The 17,558-nt window shown below is 38.9% G+C and overlaps 3 protein-coding genes and 1 pseudogene across 5 annotated transcripts; 3 read left to right on the top strand and 1 right to left on the bottom strand.

Moving 5' to 3' along the window:
- LOC103966002 lies at window positions 1-6,909 on the top strand. 2 transcript variants are annotated; one of them, XM_048580425.1, is made up of 6 exons: window positions 1-241; window positions 1,982-2,138; window positions 2,220-4,341; window positions 4,772-4,892; window positions 5,624-5,683; window positions 5,773-6,909. In XM_048580425.1, the coding sequence occupies exons 2-6, from the start codon at window positions 2,063-2,065 to the stop codon at window positions 6,739-6,741; spliced, it is 3,348 nt and encodes a 1,115-aa protein (XP_048436382.1). In that variant the 5' UTR covers window positions 1-241; window positions 1,982-2,062; the 3' UTR covers window positions 6,742-6,909. The 2 variants fall into 2 exon arrangements, with proteins under 2 accessions (XP_048436382.1, XP_009377392.2); XM_009379117.3 differs by having other exon boundaries at window positions 1,982-4,341.
- A 910-nt stretch (window positions 6,910-7,819) lies between these two features.
- LOC125475456 lies at window positions 7,820-9,437 on the top strand. Its single transcript, XM_048580188.1, has 3 exons — window positions 7,820-8,050; window positions 8,122-8,180; window positions 8,287-9,437. The coding sequence occupies exons 1-3, from the start codon at window positions 7,834-7,836 to the stop codon at window positions 8,545-8,547; spliced, it is 537 nt and encodes a 178-aa protein (XP_048436145.1). The 5' UTR covers window positions 7,820-7,833; the 3' UTR covers window positions 8,548-9,437.
- A 2,086-nt stretch (window positions 9,438-11,523) lies between these two features.
- On the top strand, window positions 11,524-14,586 carry LOC103966001 (vesicle-associated membrane protein 722-like). 2 transcript variants are annotated; one of them, XM_048580423.1, is made up of 7 exons: window positions 11,524-11,948; window positions 12,712-12,792; window positions 12,938-13,019; window positions 13,117-13,333; window positions 13,822-13,963; window positions 14,059-14,149; window positions 14,352-14,586. In XM_048580423.1, the coding sequence occupies exons 3-7, from the start codon at window positions 12,957-12,959 to the stop codon at window positions 14,427-14,429; spliced, it is 591 nt and encodes a 196-aa protein (XP_048436380.1). In that variant the 5' UTR covers window positions 11,524-11,948; window positions 12,712-12,792; window positions 12,938-12,956; the 3' UTR covers window positions 14,430-14,586. The 2 variants fall into 2 exon arrangements, with proteins under 2 accessions (XP_048436380.1, XP_048436381.1); XM_048580424.1 differs by lacking the exon at window positions 11,524-11,948 and having other exon boundaries at window positions 12,638-12,792.
- A 337-nt stretch (window positions 14,587-14,923) lies between these two features.
- Window positions 14,924-17,173, bottom strand: LOC103966000 (annotated as a pseudogene).
- Between the last annotated feature and the right edge of the window lie 385 nt (window positions 17,174-17,558).

Here is a 17,558-nt window from a genome sequence, read left to right as displayed (position 1 = left end):
AACCCCTCGAGCCTCGAGGCCTCCGACGATAGTATAAAATTTTCTGTTCAGATTTATAATTTCTCTTTCTTTTGATTATATAATTAGGGTTTTCTATTTTCCGCCCTGGCGAAGCTTCCAGACCAACCCAAACCCTAATCCTCCTCCACTCCAGCCGACTCTCCTCCTCAGCTCAGCTCGCACAAGGCTTTCCCGCCCAATCGCCCATCAGTTTCTCCGACCGCCGCTCGATTTTGTTCATGTAAGTATACGGTCTAGATTAGATTGATGCTAATTGCTGATTAGATTTTTTCTGTTCCTGGATATGGTTGCTGTCGTTTTTATTTGATATCAGTCGTTTCGTGCTGGTTTCGCTGTTATGGTTATGAAATTAGGGCTTTTTGGGACTCGGATTGATGTGGGTTGAATGAGATAATTACCATTAGATTTAATTTTGGTTGTTGTTGTTATGTATGTTGAATTTTTTTTTTTTTTTTGTTTTTGTTTTGATTTTCTTCGTGTTTGGGTCAGTCTACTTGAATTGGTTTTGCTCGTGTGTTTTAAAATTAGGGTTACTTTTATGAAAATTGACGACTTTGGTATTTAAAGACACGTTTTTTCCCCCTAAAAGACCCGTTTATGTATGTATTATGTTTTCTTGAGTAAGTTTCCGTAGATTTTCCAATAAGATTCAATTATGCATATGCTTGTAATTAGTTGGTGTATTGTGTCTGCAAGAGATTCTTCTTCCGTTCTCTTTTTAATTGTTTGTTTCTTTTTTTAATATGATAAAAGAGATTACCTTAAGCTGTTGGATTTACTGGTTGGGCAGTTTTTGTATGCAATGTTTGGTGCTGCTTTGCCAATATATGAGAAGCTCTCAATGATGGACTTACTTTAGCAAAAATGAAGAATTTCTTTGAGGGTTATTGAACCCTGTGATGAAGACTTCAGCGTATAAACCAACACCAGTTCAATGCTCAATCAATGCAGCCCACAAGGTGCTGATTCACAGGAAACTGGAGTGCTAAAAGACCCCTACTAAACTGGTAGAGGGTTGGTCTTGCTGCTTCCAGATTTTTTCTTACTACTGGCTTGAAATTCTTGTCCTTTCTCCGCTGGATTTGTGATTGTTTCGGTTTCACGGGTTGTAAAGGGGATTCCACCCCTGTTGATTAGTGCCTGTGCTTAGGCCCAGAAAGAAAATAGAGAACTTATGCAACTAGTAATACCAGCTTAATAAAGTGAATGTTTTTGGAATTCGGAATTTTAATGCAATTAAGCATGATTGTCTTGTCTACCGAGCTACCCAGAGTCCCTAGTCAGTGTGAGATTTTTCTGGGTTCCAAGACAAATGCAATAGCTTTATCTTTCATTACAATTAGGGACCAAGTAAAATTAGTAAATAATTAACTTGATAAAACTCAGCAGAAAGTTTTTTATACACAGTTTTGAAGTTGGTTTATAAAGAAGTTTTATCATACAAACAATCGATAGCTTCCGAATGAAGTTTCGTTGAGAGATTAAATCATCCATCATCATTTGGCTTAGGTTCTAAACATGTATTGTTAGTGGTGAACTGTGACCCGATAGGTACGGAATGAATGTCTCAAAGATTTGATAAAGAAAGACGTAGTTATTTATGTTTCTGATCGGGTGCCTGAAAGTTGTTCTACTATAAGGCTTGAGGTTCAATTTTATGGACCTGAAACTAAGCGATTTTGAGCCTCCCAATATTAGAAGACTAAACTGGTTGAAAGAAGGGTCCCGTAGGCACCCTAAATGGTTGCTATGTATTAGGTTTGTCTTTAAGTAGACATTGATAGAACTTTATTTCTACTTTTCACCCACCAATTCTCGCGGATGCACCTAATGATTGGATACACTAGTTCCTTTTTTATCTCTGCTCTCCTTTCTCATCATTTCTTGTATTGTTGAGGTCTAAATTGCTGTGATTTTTTAACGAATTGAGTTTTGTTGCATTATCTTTGTTTGTTTTCAGTTGTTAAATGAAGGACATGTTCTGATCAGTTTCTTAGGAGCAAGCTTTGAGTTTCAGGAAACTTGATGTTTCTGATCTAGCATGTCAAACAATCTTCTGTCACCATTGTTGCCAATATCAAGCATGGAAATGGGTCAGATTGACCCCATTTTGAAAGGTATGGACTCATCAATGCCACAATTTCAAATGGTAGGGATGAGTTCTGTATCTAGTAACCCTGAGTCACACAACCTTTCAGTATCAAGTCAGCAAATGGAACTGATGGTGGATCCTGTACCTGACAATCCTGGGTCACATGGCTTATCAATGTCATACTTCCAAATAGGACACAGTGATCGTGCAAATGGGAATTTTGGTTCACTGAAAATTTCAACGCCTGGCAATCAACTGGGAGAGATTGTATCATTGCCTTATAATTTGGGATCACATCAGTTGTCATCGACTAAGCGAAAGGCACCATTGGAACCCATGACTAATAATCCAGCGACGCCTCAGTTGTCAATGCCAAACAAGCGTGTGGCATATATGGAACATAGACCATGGTTGCAGCAAGCGCCTGTATCAAACAGAAGAGCTGTAGAAATGGGATCTGTGCACAAACCTCCGGGATCACCTCATTTGCCAGCGCCAAATAAGAAAATGGTAAAGATGGATTCCATGGAGTCTGTGCAGAATGTGCCAGGGTCACCTCATTCGCCGGTTCTGAATAAGAAAATGGTAAAGACGGAATCCTTTTCTGGTAGGTCTGGGTCTCAGTGGTCTTCTAGTCAAAAGAATCAAACACCGCGGATACAACCATCGAAGCTTCAAAATGAATCATTTGAATCTGTAAGATCCAAGATGAGAGAATCGTTGGCGGCTGCATTGGCATTGGTTAATCAGCAGAAAGATAAATGCGTGGATTCAGGAAAGAAGGGGCAAACACATGGGACTCCCCAGCCTGGCTCCCATCCTGTTAAACCTGACTCTGAAGAGCCTAAGGGGAATTCTCCTTCCAGCAAAACTTGTTCTATTAGGAAAAGTAAAGATGGAGAAGGTGCGGGCCAAACGATTTTGGCTGATGCAACTACAAATGTTTCCACATTGACCTCAATATGTGATGGGAATGAATTCCAATCAAAAGATATTTTTCCTCGTGTAAATGTTTCATTTGGTGACAACTTGTTTGTCAAAGATGCACTTTTGCAGGGAAATGGGCTGTCCTGGGTTTTGGATTCTGAAATGGAAATGGAAGAAAGGAAAGAAATTCAACCTGCTGAAGAACAGATGATGGATCTTGAGGAATTGGGTGGACCCCCAGATGAACAAGTAGTTCAGTCTCCAGAAGAGTTGGCCTTTAGAATTGAAGCAGAACTATTCAAACTATTTGGAGGTGTGAATAAGAAGTATAAAGAGAAGGGAAGGTCCCTTTTGTTCAATCTTAAAGATCGTAATAATCCAGATCTAAGAGAGAGAGTTATGTCTGGAGAAATAGCTCCAGGACAATTATGTTCTATGACTGCGGAAGAACTTGCTTCGAAGGAACTTTCTGAATGGCGGATGGCAAAGGCTGAAGAACTAGCACAAATGGTTGTTTTACCAGACTCGGAAGTTGATATGAGACGATTAGTGAAAAAAACACACAAGGGTGAAGTTGAAGTTGAACAATATGATAGTGCTTCAATTGATGTTCCAGTTGATGCAACATCACATAATCATAGTGAACCAAGAAGCAAGGAGGTAGAAATGTCTACCCCTTCGAAACCTAATAAACTCAAGGACAAAGTAAATGCTGCAGGTGAGAAGAGTAATACAGAAGACAGAAGTGTCTACCCCTTTACTATTCCTTCTACTGAAGCTACTGATTTAATGCAAGGCCTGATGGTGGATGACGGATCGAAGGATCTTCCTCCAATTGTCTCCCTAGATGAGTTCATGGAAACCTTGGACACAGAGCCTCCATTCGAGATTCTCCCTGAGAAAGTTACACGCACCTCAGACAAGGATGACTCTGAGACAGGCTCTGAGTCTCAGTCTTTGGTTCTAAGCCCCAAGGATACCGTTAATGCCTCCCCACTGAAGGTTGATGAAATTTGTAAAACAGATACAACTTCAGATACTGACTTGAAAACCAGTGGCAGTCCTCCTATGATCAAAATTGACAGTTCCTCTGGGATTATAACTGACAGTCATTCTGTGATGAAAACTGGTGATAGCGCAGATACAAAATCCCATGACGTCAGTGCTGTTGTGAAATCCATTGGCAGTCCTGAAAAATCAGTATCTAGACTAGTTGTCACACCGAAGGGTGAACGTGTTTGGAGTGGCTCCCTGCAACTGAATCTCTCACCCATGGCCTCCGTTATTGGGATCTATAAAAGGTACGTCTTTTAAACATTCGTTATTCTCCTTGTTCTGCATTTTCCATTTACATATTTGTTTAAAGAAGATTCTATTTTCGGATTGTCCACTGCATTTGTGCACTGCTCTTTCAATCAACGTTTATTACATACCACTGCATTGGTACAATCTTTTAATCTATCTTAGTTGGATACTCTTTGAAGTTGAATTTACATGTGGACTGATATTGTGTGCAGTGCCATGATGGGTTTGTGGTAGATGTTCATTTTTGTTCTACTTTATGTTCTGCTCCCTCATCTATTTCATCTTTGTGAAACTAAAGATAATACTCAAATTGAAAATGCGTAAATTAATTATGTTCGTCAATGTAGTGCTTTCAAGTGTTATGCGATCTGTATAATACTAAAGTTTTCGTTTCTGATTCATGCTAATCCAACTTTTCTGTTGCAGCGGTGAAAAAGCCACGGCAAAAGATTGGCCTGGTTGTCTTGATATCAAGGGAAGAGTCAGACTCGATGCTTTTGAGAAGTTCCTGCAAGAGCTGCCACAATCCCGAAGTCGTGCTGTCATGGTATCTCCAAGTTTATTTTTATTGTTTAAAGATTCTTGTATTACGTTATGTTGTGACAACTCAGAAAAGGAAAATCTTTTAAAATGTTTGTTTCGGCGGTCGCTTAGTTCTTCTAACATGCCGTGCAGTCTGTTTTCTGGGCAGTTTATTGATGCTTAGACTCCGCGAATACAAAATTAAAGAAGGGGGAAATCGATTGTGTAGTTTTCTAACATATAGAGCAGGGATCTATGGAATTGTATTGGGGGTTGTGGGGGGGGGGGGGGGGGGGGGGGGGGGGGGGGGGGGGGGGGGGGGGGGGGGGGGGGGGGGGGGGGGGGGGGGGGGGGGGGGGTGCGCTCTGGGTCCGGGAAGCGTCTGAAACGAATTCTAAGATAGATTCAAGACACTAGTGTTAAATTGGGTTGTGCTTGAATTACGCTGAAGAGAACTCTCCTGTTAAATTGGGTTGTGCTTGAATTACTCTGGAGAGTTGAAGAGAACTCTCCTGTTAAATTGGGTTGTCCTTGAATTACTGTTGGGCAAATGAAACTTAGATAAAAGCATTATGACTTGCAATAACTTAGGAGTTAATTAACTCTCTTTCGGGGAAATGGTTCGGACGATGAAGATTGTACCAAAAATGACGCATGAACTCTCTTTCGTTCTTTAGAAATTTTGGATCAATTTATCTATGACTTCAATTATTGTATGATACAGCGCTGTAGCTTACTGATTTTGGTTTTGTGCAGGTCGTGCATTTTGTTCCGGATGAGGGGTCGTCGGAATCGGAGTCCGCAAGCATTTGTGAGGTAACATCAATACAATGATATGTTTGTAAAATCCCATTCTTTAACTCCCGGTCTACTCTTTTCATACTAAAACTTGTTCCGGCCTGCAGGTGGCTGACTCTTACGTGACGGATGAGAGAGTCGGTTTTTCTGAGCCGTGTTCGGATGTGGAAATTTATTTTTGCCCTCCCCATAATAAAACCGTAGATATGCTCAGCAAGGTTATTCAGACTGAACACGTTGAGGCACTTAACAGTGTTGATAATGGCCTTGTTGGTGTTATTGTCTGGAGAAAATTAACGTCGCAGAAATCATCTCACCACAAACACATTTCGAAAAAGCAACAGTTTTCTACTACTAGTACTACTACTACATCATCTAGGAGACAGCACGATACAAACTACACGTCTAAGATGGCTCCGTCCCGAGCCTTACCTCCTAACCACACTACCCCTGCCCATGATGACGATGATGACGATGATGTTCCTCCCGGGTTTGGCCCTGGCGCTTCTCGGGATGAAGATGATCTCCCTGAATTCAATTTCGCTGGTGGGTCGAATCAGTTTTCTGCCCGAAGGCCCTCCTCTAGGGGGCCTGGAACGGCAGCGCAGCCCTTCTATCCCAAGTCCCATGCCCCTTCTCGCCCGGTAGATCAAATGAGAGAGCTGATACAAAAATATGGTCAAAACAATAGTAGTGGTAGTACATTTCATCAGGCAAGTAGGGTTTCGGTTCACCCGTGGAATGACGATGACGATGATGACGACATACCGGAGTGGCAGCCTAATGTACCTTCCCAACCCCAAACTCATTACCAGCGTTTACAACCGAGGCTGCCGGTGAACGGCTCCCAGCAACAAAAGCTGAGACCCCGTATCGGTTTAGCACACCAGCAGGAGTCCCTTCAGCCTATGGCACCCAACTTACAAAACCCTAATCTTCCTGTGCAACAAGGCTGGTGGGCTCCGCCACCACCGGCGCAGGGAGATGGTCAGTTTTATGGCGAACCAGATAGAGGAATGGCTGCTCAGCCGGGGATAGCCTGGCGGCAAAATGTTGCTAGAAGTAGAGAATTTTGATTTTATTTTTTCCCTTTTCTTGTAAATTAAATCATTTCCTTTGTATCCAAACACAAAGGTGAGCTCTTATGCTCACTAGTCGTGGTAGACAGACAAAGTAACCATAAAGTAGGCATTTTTAGCTGCACAACTTTTGTTTGACATTGAAGTTATTTGCTCCGTTAAGACTGATTTTATAAGAAACATTACGCTCATAAGCACCATTTCTAGAAGCCTAGAAGTACGTTTCTTAAGAAAATAGCGGTATTTTCATTCAAACTTTCAACTATTTTCTATAAAATTACTTCAAAGTGGTTTTTGAAGAAATACATGTTCACTTCTTCAAAAAGTGTTTGTATAAATCTACAAACACTTATACCACATAGTACTATAGTCTAATATTTCTTTTCACTTGTAAGTGAGAGGTCTTATGTTCATTTCTCGCCAAATGCAAGCTTGAATCACATTATTGCTAGCTTATTGTGAGATTTGGGAATATTGAAATGTTGCATGTGTTTATAGTTTTCAATGATTTGATTTCAAATTACTATTAAGTATAATTCAAAGGCGTTCTTGGATGTATACTAATTCCATTTAGTGAGATAAGGCTTGATGGTGGTTGTTGTGTTGTAAATTATTAATAAGTAAAAACTCCAAAGAGTGAGAAGAGCGACAATCACCAACAAAGAGGCTAAAAAAGAACAGTAACACAAAGGAAAAAGAACCCCCAGCATGTAAGCCCTAGACAAAGGGGCTCAAGAGGCATGAGTATGAAGATTTGGGGTAGGGGTGGGTGTTTTAGTGGGTTTATCGACCAACCAAACCGAATTTGGTTGGGTTGGGTTGGGTTGTAAATTTTAACCATTTATTTTTGGATTAAAATCTAACGATCCGTTCACTCAATGAGTTGGGTTGAGTTGAAGTATTATTAACCAGATTGAAACCGATACACTGGCATATATATGAATAGGATTTTTTTCCGAAATTTTCTTAATCTTGGGACCGAAGTATAATTTTTCTGACAAGCACAGACCATGCACACTATATGCACAACAATCTGACTAATGAATTTTTTCTAAAACTTGAAATGACCAAATTTTCCTTCCCATGTAAATGGGTTATTGCGAAAGGCCCAGTCAGCATTTTCTCCTTCCTTGTCCGAAAACCTCTCTCGCGACCCTTACTCGACGAACTCGCAACGGCGTTGTATATCAATTTGGGGGTTTGTTGGTGATGGGCGATGAGAAGTCGGCGTCTTCGATCGTAATGGCGAGTAGAGACAGAGAACCGCGAGATCGTGAGCTTCTCATTCCGGTGGCGGACTCCGGAGGTAAAGATGCATCGTCCAAACCCACCTCGTCTTCCTCCTTCTCCCACCACACTAACGGCTTTCTGTTTCAGATTTCATTTTTTGTGTGTTGTGTTTGGTTGCTGGGAAAATGGAGGATTCGAGGGAAAAGGTAAAATTTTTGAGTCCTTAATACTCTTCAAGGGCACGTTTATAAATTTGGCAGCAGGTGAGGTATTTTTTGATGTGGATTAACAACACTCAAAGAGATTTTGCAGGAGAATATGCATCCAATTGCTGCCATGACTTTAAACAGATTGGAACTTGATGCTCTGCCTATAACAGGGACGGAGCCAGAAATTTCTTCTAGTGCGAGCAACCGAAAACAACTAAGAAAACCTTATTATAGTATGATTATACGCAATATGATACGCAATATGATATTAAAGATGGTTTTAAATGATGATATATCACAATTTCAATGTTACAAAAATTTCAATATAGTAGTGAAAAGTGGCAAAATGATGAGAAAAATATAAGTCCATGATAGGCGGGAGATGATTTTTTCGGTTTGAATAACAGAAGAAGAGCACTATTGCTCATATAATATTTGATATGGAGTATAAGTAGAATGAATGAATGTATGTTGGATATTAGATACATATATTTTCTTCAAAGATAACCCTGTATATTATATAATTGTAGTCTGCAACTAAACAAACGAATTACTTGAGTGGGGGCATCTACCCCCAGTGGCCTTCATTGGCTCCGTCCATGCCTATACAGATTCCGTAAGATTTGTGTTTGAATTTTATGATTGGTATTATATTTGCACAATATGTTTCATATCGTCATTAAGGAAGAATACAGTGACCTAACATATGGTTATGAAAATGTTCGATAGTTTTCAGAACTTAATCCATGTAAACTTTGTTTGAAATACTTCTAGCCGGGGTACATGTTAGTGGATTGAATATTTGAATGTGTCTTGTGTAATGGGAGATTTCTTGGAGGTTTTGTGTTGCCTCTGCTGCTGCTAACTAGTAGCCAAATTCAAATGCAAATGCCTTTGTCTTTTTTGCCAATGTTTTCGCAGAAAGTTAATTGCAACTCATGAAGTTACCATTTTTTTTTCTTTCTTGCAGCTGCTTTTATCAACTGCAGTGTCCTCTCTGTTGTCAATTTGGTAGTGTTTCTTATTCTATTTAATGCACCAAAACTAGGTAAGCTAGCTGCTTTCTGTAATTTTCCAGCTTGGTTTTGACATTTCAAATGAATTTAGGTAGACATGGCACCAAGTGAAAATGTGTTTGTGAGATACTAGGAAACTATGTGCAATATGCAAAGGGTTTTCTTGATATGACTATGCTACCTACAAGAGACTAGCTAAAGTTCTTTCATTTTTTCCAAAAACAATGTGAATTGTGAAATGGCCATAATCACTTTGTTAAGTTCATCATGCATGTTCACTGTTGCTTGAGGTGCATTGACTCACCAGTCCGTAAATCCAATCATGTGCCTCGATTGATAGTACGATTCTACAGTATTCTTCCTTTTGTTTTTGTTGTACAAATGGTAATTGTGTGTTTATGGATAAGGAACTAAGGAGATTTATATTCATGAATTTGGTTTTTGGGAAGTGGGTACTCTCCTGATTTGATTACTTTCATTGCTTTACTTGATGCTTAGGTAAGACGAATTTGTATTGGTGATGCTTAAACACACATATATACAAAACGACACTTTTTTTTGCCCTCTTAAATGTGACAGTATACGAACTTAACATTTTGTTGCCACCACAACACATTCTTAATGTTGTTATGGTAAAAGGTTTAGGATTTGGAAGGATTTTTTTATGAACAAAAGTTGTAAACTCAGCTCTTGACAGCCTGAACACCATTGTTCACAAGCCATCATATACCCACAATACGCAGTCATGAATTAGTCAATTCCATCCAATTTTTGTTGGTATCACATTTAATGACATCTAAATTGATCATCAACAAATGGAGACCAAGGACAAGTCATTGGACAACACTTGGTTTGTCCACAATACATTCCTAATGTAGTTACAAAAAAAGGGTAAGCAATTGGAAGGAGTGTTGCTGACAAACTAGTTGAAAGCAGACAATCCGTTTCCATCCATTTATGGCTTGATGTGCCATTTAATTACATCTGAATTGATCATCTATAAAATGCAGGCAAGAACAATTTAGTAGCCATGGTTTAGGCACACATGTCATGACTCTCTCAGGGAGTGATGGTGATTCCAATGATCTGACTGATCAAATTGTAGAATTAAAGGCCAAATTTTCTACCAACTCATGCTCTATCAATGAGTGGCATCAAAAGTGCCTCGAAAAGGAGTCCACATTGGTTGCTTTACAACAATAGATGAACGAGGCGTTATACAAATCAACAAAGTACAAACACCTAATACATAGCTAAAAGTGTAAGTATAAAGAACTAGTTGAAAAAGAGAAGGAAGATGTACATCGAAGGTCAATTTATTCATGGTAGACGAAGCAGCTCCAAGAAGAGTATGACTTTGCTTTCTATTGTGGGTTTTAGAAATTTCGTTCATATCTCCATCGGGCTCAATTTGAATATGATTGTGACTGCATTATGGCCTCGCAAGTGGAAGACATTGTCAGAGATAGTGGTGAGTACATATCGAACACAAGTATGTGAAGGCCGCTCACAACACACCCACGAATGCTTAGCCTCATATCTCCCTTCCTATATATTTGCTCCCATCCTAATTATGTACACTTTCTAGAGACTTTTGTAACTATATCGTAATTTCAAGCTTAAGTAAGTCTTGCAAGTATAAGTTTCATAAACATTCCTATCTATTCAGAAATGTTCATAAGATCTCATAACATGTCACCCGTAGTTGATTACATATTCCATCACTATTGTGACCCACACAAACTTTGAAAAACCTACTGTGGCCACGGATAAATAATAGTTCATCCCCCTGCAAAATTAACACATCTTGCATACAAAATGAATAGCCACAATTTAATTTTCACACATTTCTTAATGGTCATTCATTATATATTCGTAAAAATCATCTAGCACTCCCGAATTACCGCACGTTAGTTCAGTGTGACTGTTTGGGGTTGGCATTGAATTAGGCTCAGGGTTGGCTATGGAGCCAAAAATAACCTCAAAAATCATGGAGCTGACACGTGGATAATTTCCCAAGAAAGACAAGATTGCCCTTACTAAATGAGCAGGAAGCAACATCATTCATCATGCGCAGTTGAGGTAGAGCAGGTAGAGATCAACCACTATCAAAGGCACCCCTGCCTGTAGAAAAAGTCAAAGGTATTTATGATAGAACATTCATTTATTCTTATCATAAATGCATTCCTAATCAAAGAATACCTCTTTCAAGTAATTAATCATAATCTCATTTATTTAGGATATTTACCTAATTAATTCAAGATATTTATTTACACAAATATCTTGAAATATTCCCACCAAAAATACCACCTAGGGCCAGCCACCCCTAAACCCTAGAGGAATACAGTCTTCCACTTCATCCATCCTGCCTCAATGTCGTATTTTTGTCAATAAAATCGTCACTTGTCTCACACACGTTTTGAAATTCAATCTCTCTCTGTCGCTTTCTATCTCTTTCTCTCTCGTATGATTAGGGTTTGAAGAGAATCGAATAGAATCGATGGCTCCATCGTTGATCTGCAGCTTTGTGATGTGCAGGACGGTTATACTTGCAGAGTGCTCAAATCATCAGGATTAGGAGGATGTGGCTCGCCTGGGTCTGAATTTGCTCAAGACGCTCGACCATTCGATGAGAAGGATCACCTACGAACGTGGTGATGGTTACACCTTCAACTACCTGATGGATTATGGCTTCAGTAATATCTCTTACTCTTCCCGCGTCTTTGTTACGGTTCTGGTTTAGACGATGGTAAGACTAGTCTAAATTTCGCTGATTGAAATTCGTTATTCGTGTTTTTGTTGGTTTTCGAATAAAAAGAAAAATATTAGAAGCTGATTGGTATCGTATTTGAAATTTTTTATCATTTCTCAAACTATTTCTTCAAAACAATTTTTTCTAAAGCTCAAAAACTTGATTGGTTTGCGATTTAAAATTTTAAAATCTTATGACTTAAACTAGATAAAGAGAACTAAAAAGAGGGAGTCGTAGGAGAGGGAGAAAGAAGAGAGAGGAAGAAAGAAAGTAAAAGATGATTGAAGGAAAGAGGAAAAAAGAGAAAGGATCGGACGAGATAGAGAGGAAAAGGAGTGAGAGAGAACCGAAATAATGAAGAGAACGGATTGGAGAAGAGACGAAAAAGACAAAAAAAATAAGAGAGAAAGAAGAAGAAGAGAGAGAGATTTGGAGTGATAGGGGAGGAGAGAGAAAAAATAAATGAGCATTTTTAAGTTTATAAAACTCTAAAAACTCACTTTTTATGTTCTTAGAAAATAAAATATATTTTTTTTGTTACTCTTGAGTTCAGTTTTTTAAAATAGTCATACCAAACAAGTTTTTAGGGTCTAAAACTTAAAAATTGTTCTTAAGTTAAAAAAAGTTGGATTCAAGTAGGTACCAAACAAGTCCGTATTTGTTTTACGGAATGTTGGCTTCGGAATAAACTACGTCTTTTTAATTTGCTTTGTAGCACTATGTATATAGCTGAACTAACTTCGCTATTTCAATGGTGCAGCATACTGTGTAGTTGCGGATGAGGTTATTGGTCGAGAAATTCCTCTTGCCTTCCTCAATCAAGTCAGGAAGGATTTTCTTGGTAAATATCATGCACAATTTGTTAAAGCACTAATTGCAGATAGTCTGAGCAATGAATTAGGGTAGCTGTTTCTTTATCCCTGCACTTGTTAAATAGATTGCACCTTTGCTTTTCTATGAGGTGTTCTAATGCCTTAACTTTGTAGGTCCAAACTGAAGCAGCATATGGAATATGTAGCTGCTAAAGTCTCAAAAGACGAACAAGTTGCGATGGAATATATTGACAAGGTAAAGGGCATTCTCTCAACTCTTTCGATTTTCATTTTATCTTTACTCTGCCAATCTTTTTCATATGTTTAATATTGTTCTTGTCGCTTAAGAATAGAATCGAGGGTTTCGCATGAGAAGAAAATCCAAAGCTCCATCATTGAGCTATAGCTTCGTGGCGCACGGGACGGTGGCTCTTGAAGATTGGTTGCCATTTGACCATACGGTCAGTGGCTTGGCTGTGGATCATCTCTCTGAGCTCCCCTGTTCGATAAATAAGATCACCTACGACCGTGGTGGCTGCACGATCAACTACCTGCTTGATAGCAACTTCAGTAATACCTCTCCTCTCCTCTATTTGTGTTTGATTTCTACTTTTCAGTCAATAAGGTCGTGGCTACACGATCAACTACCTGCTTGATAGTAACTTCAGTCTCATGTATTTGTGTTCGATTTCTAGTTTCCACTCGATAAGGTCGTGCTCATGTATTTGATTTCCTTTTTACTTCATTTAAATTGTTTCAATGTATGGTTGTTGAATCATTTGGTTCTTGCAGTCAACAGGCTTAGGAGTATTGTCCCTTTTTTTTTATGACCATCGTATAAGATTGGTCTACACTTGTATTAATTTGATTTTGTTTCTCTCGTCTCTTTCCTTTGTGGCCCTCTTTTGGTTTATTAACATATATAATTAGAATCTCATTGGTTATTGATTATTACTAGTTGCTTTCTTGATAGCCAAGCTTGTCTAGTCGCACGTCTTTTTACTTTACTATGCATGTATGCATATAGCTGAACTAACTACACCATTTGGGTGCTGCAGCATACTGTGTAGTTGCAGCTAAGGCTATGAGTCGAAAAATTCTTCTGGCCTTTCTCGATCAAATCAAGAAGGATTTTACTGCCAGATTTGGTGGAGGATTAGCTGTAGCAACAGTTGAAAATAGTCTGAACGAAGATTTCAGGTAGCTGTTGCTCTTTCTTTTCTTTCATTAAATGGATCGTGCCTTCCTTTTCTATGAAGCGTTGTAATTCCTCGACTTTGGTTGCGATATTATAGGTCCAAACTGAAGGAGCGTATGAGACATGCTGAGGTGAAAGCTGCTCAAGCCTCAAAAGATAAAGGAGTAACGATGGAAAATATTGAAAAGGTAAAGGCCATGGTGTGGCCTCTATTGATTTTATCTTTATATTTACTCCATTTGGCATCTATTTCATGCGGTCAATATTGGCCTTGTCTTTGGTTTGTGTTTCAGTGAATAATTGTGAACATGTCTATGTGTTACCTTTTGTAGCTTGTTTGTAAATGGTAGTCACATTTGGAGACCTTGCATTTCTTATTGATCATTGTAGGACGATGACGATGACGATGATGAGGACGATGACAAGGAAGAAGATGACGATGACGATGATGAGGAGGACGAGTATTAATGAGAAGCAAATATGGGATACAAGAAATGAGACTTGTACTGTACTTTTATGACATTTTGCATACGGTCTTATTTGACTTGCCTAGATAGTCAAGTGGATTTGGGAATATTGAAATGTTGCATGTGTTTATAGTTTTCAATGATTTGATTTCAAATTACTATTGAGTAAAATTAAGTGGTGTTCTCGAATGTATACTTATACTTACTCCTCTAAATGGGATAAGGTTTGGTAGTGGTTGCTGATGTTGTAAATTATTAATAAGTAAAAACTCTAAAGAGCGGGAAAAGCGACAATCACTAACAAAAAGACTAAAAAAAAAAAAACAGTAACACGAAGGAAAAAGCATTTACTTATTAATAATTCCGCATGAAATATTCTTAAATTGTTTTTGATTTTTAACAAGCTATATTCTTAAATATTCTTAAATTCCGCATGAAATATAAATATAAATATGTATGTGTGTGTGTGTGTGTGTGTGTGTGTATATAACTAGCTACATAACAAGCTATACTCTACAACAAAACATGTAGAACTGTCAATACATACAGTTTAATATACGAAGAAAATAGATAACAAAAGAGAGAAAAAAGAAGAAGAAACAATGGAGTGGAATCACTCAGTACAATATATCCAATAAGTTTTCAAGTTGTTAGCAGAACAAAGAGCTTCTGCCCGATTTTCGCCTTCTTTTCGAGCGCTTCTCCGCCTTCTTGTCGAGGAATTCTCCGTCTTTTACTCGGTCCAGTAGCTCCAATGGATGCTTTCAAACTGTTGGCTAATTTACAATGGCAAAATGTGAGGACTCTTCAGCCTGTCAAAGTTCGTTTAAGTGTAGATCTTTGCTCCGGGGTCAATCTTGTAGGGAACTTCACCTCAAACTTGATCTTCAAGTCACCCCTGTTAGCGGGCCCTTTTGCTATCGGCATACCCTCCCTGGCAACAACTAGCTCGTACCCGGGGCTCACAATGTCAGTCACCGGGATTGATAGATCACGACCATCTAGCGTGGTGAGGTGTAGTGTGGTTCCACCCAACGCCTCCGCTAACGACACCTTTTGGTTCACAATTAGGTCATTGCCATCTCTCTTGTAAGTGTCATGGGGCTTCTCATCAATCACAAAGACAAGGTCTGCCGGCAGCTGGCCAAGCTGTTCATTACCCTTATCAGGAAACGTAATCTTGGTTCCCTTCTTCCATCCTGGCTTCACTTCGATTGTCAATATTTCTTGCTCCAGCACTTGGCGTCTGCGATTTTCGTTTTTCCAGAACAAAATTTGTCAGCTAGGTTATCATTTATGAACGTCATCTGGCTTGAAATCAAGAAAGAAACATCATTGTAGATGCTAGGCTTTTTCGTTTGTATGCCACATCAGCCACGTTAACGATTTTCCTAAACAACTTGACAGAATGGGATAACTTCGGACAGGAAATGAAAACACAAGGGGTGAAGCTACACATTTGCAAGTGAGATTTTCGTCAAAGCACGGGGCATACAAACGAAAAAGTCTAGATTATCATATGAAAGCTATGGTTAATATTTCTTGCGATTCAAGTAACAATCAATGTATGGACAATGGGAAAATAGGGATAGTTTTAAAACGAATTACCCATTTGCATCAACCACAGTTCTTGATATCTTCATTTTCCGTGTTGACCCAGCATACAGTTCTTCAAGGCTGCAAGGCAATTTGCTCTCCACTGCCGGCGGTTTCTTTCGAGTAACACCCTCACTATATGATCGAAAAGTATTTTCGTTGCCTCCAAATCCCCCAAACACTCCGCTTCCATCAGACGAGAATCTCATAGACTTCCCAGCTCCTGATGATCCAAATCCGAAAGGACTACTTCCGAAGAATTCGGCAAAGATATCCTCTGCATTCCTAGGATTAAACCCTTTTGGTCCAGCTCCGCCGCCATTTCCAAACGGTGAACCACCACTTCCTGGAGGTGGCATGTCTTTCAATCCTTCTTCGCCCCATAAATCGCTCTCTTTTGAGAATCACTCAAGACCTGAATTCACAAATACATTTTCACCAATCTTTATTTTCACTCACAAATGAAACTCAGCTCTTTCGGACATGAAAGAACATACAAACCATCTATAACAATAGCAATTCCATTTCATTTGAGCCTCATTTAACAAATTCGAGACTAGAAACCTAATTCCGAATTTGAGACAAGAAACCTATTTCTAAATTCTAATTTGAGACTAGAAACCAATGTCTAAATTATACAAGACAGACGCTACACCCGAAAAAACAACAATCATTGTCTATAAACGCGACCATAGGACGTCATGCAGGAAGAAAGACTGTATATGTACCCACACACATTGTAAATTACAAATTATGAGGATAAAATGGAAGAATGATTGTGCAACAAGAAAAGCAGAAAGGAAAGGAAGATACCTCGTAAGCCTCCGAGATCTGCTTGAATTTGGCTTCTGCTTCTTTCTTGTTATTAGGGTTCTTATCAGGGTGCCATTTCATTGCCAGCCTCCTATATCCCTTCTTCAGATCATCCTCTCCAGCATTTCTGTTTACCTTCAATACGTTATAATAATCCACCCCCATGTTCTATAATTTTCCAAATTCAATCACTCAGAGATCATCAGATGAGATTCTTCAAAGCTAGAACCTGTCATAAAAACCCAGATCAGCATCCACCTCTCTCTCCTCTTTCTCTCTCTAGAAAGAAGCAAATGGGGAAATGGGGTTTGTTAAGACCGCGTTTGGTAGATATATTTATCTTATCCTCTTTTTATTACCGAGGATCACGGACATATTTGTAAGACCTCAACAAAGCGGACATGTTTGTAAGACCTCAACAACTTTAACGACACAACTAGATGCAATTTGAGATATAAAAATCACTTACATGCCACTTTGTATTATGGTTTGATGGTATTATTTTTACTTGTAAGTAAGAGGTTTTAAGTTTGATTCTCGACAAATGTGGATTTGAATTATATTATTGCTAGTCTATTGTAAGGCTAAGTCCACGATCTCCCCCTTATTATAGATAACATCGTTTGTTCAAATAAATAACAAAATCATGCTCCCATTTTATTTATATCCTGGTTGTAATATGTAATTTTTCAGAGGTGTAATATGTAATTTTTGCTTGGGT

This window comes from the organism of the source record quoted next, unplaced genomic scaffold, assembly GCF_019419815.1.
Source record: "Pyrus x bretschneideri cultivar Hongxiangsu unplaced genomic scaffold, Pyrus_bretschneideri_v1 Contig15, whole genome shotgun sequence".
Taxonomy (NCBI): domain Eukaryota; kingdom Viridiplantae; phylum Streptophyta; class Magnoliopsida; order Rosales; family Rosaceae; genus Pyrus; species Pyrus x bretschneideri.
Note: the sequence above shows the minus strand (reverse complement) of the source record. Positions and strands in the feature narration are given on the sequence as shown.

Bases quoted from the DNA above. Each gene is read 5' to 3' on its own strand.
- LOC125475456 (XM_048580188.1), top strand. From the start codon at position 7,834: ATGGGTTATTGCGAAAGGCCCAGTCAGCATTTTCTCCTTCCTTGTCCG. The intron at 8,051-8,121 runs GTAAAGATGCAT...TTTCTGTTTCAG, and splicing joins TCCGGTGGCGGACTCCGGAG to ATTTCATTTTTTGTGTGTTG. The intron at 8,181-8,286 runs GTAAAATTTTTG...GAGATTTTGCAG, and splicing joins TGGAGGATTCGAGGGAAAAG to GAGAATATGCATCCAATTGC.
- LOC103966001 (XM_048580423.1), top strand. From the start codon at position 12,957: ATGGAATATGTAGCTGCTAAAGTCTCAAAAGACGAACAAGTTGCGATG. The intron at 13,964-14,058 runs GTAGCTGTTGCT...GCGATATTATAG, and splicing joins AGTCTGAACGAAGATTTCAG to GTCCAAACTGAAGGAGCGTA. The intron at 14,150-14,351 runs GTAAAGGCCATG...TGATCATTGTAG, and splicing joins CGATGGAAAATATTGAAAAG to GACGATGACGATGACGATGA.
- LOC103966002 (XM_009379117.3), top strand. From the start codon at position 2,063: ATGTCAAACAATCTTCTGTCACCATTGTTGCCAATATCAAGCATGGAA. The intron at 4,342-4,771 runs GTACGTCTTTTA...TTTCTGTTGCAG, and splicing joins GTTATTGGGATCTATAAAAG to CGGTGAAAAAGCCACGGCAA. The intron at 4,893-5,623 runs GTATCTCCAAGT...GGTTTTGTGCAG, and splicing joins CCCGAAGTCGTGCTGTCATG to GTCGTGCATTTTGTTCCGGA.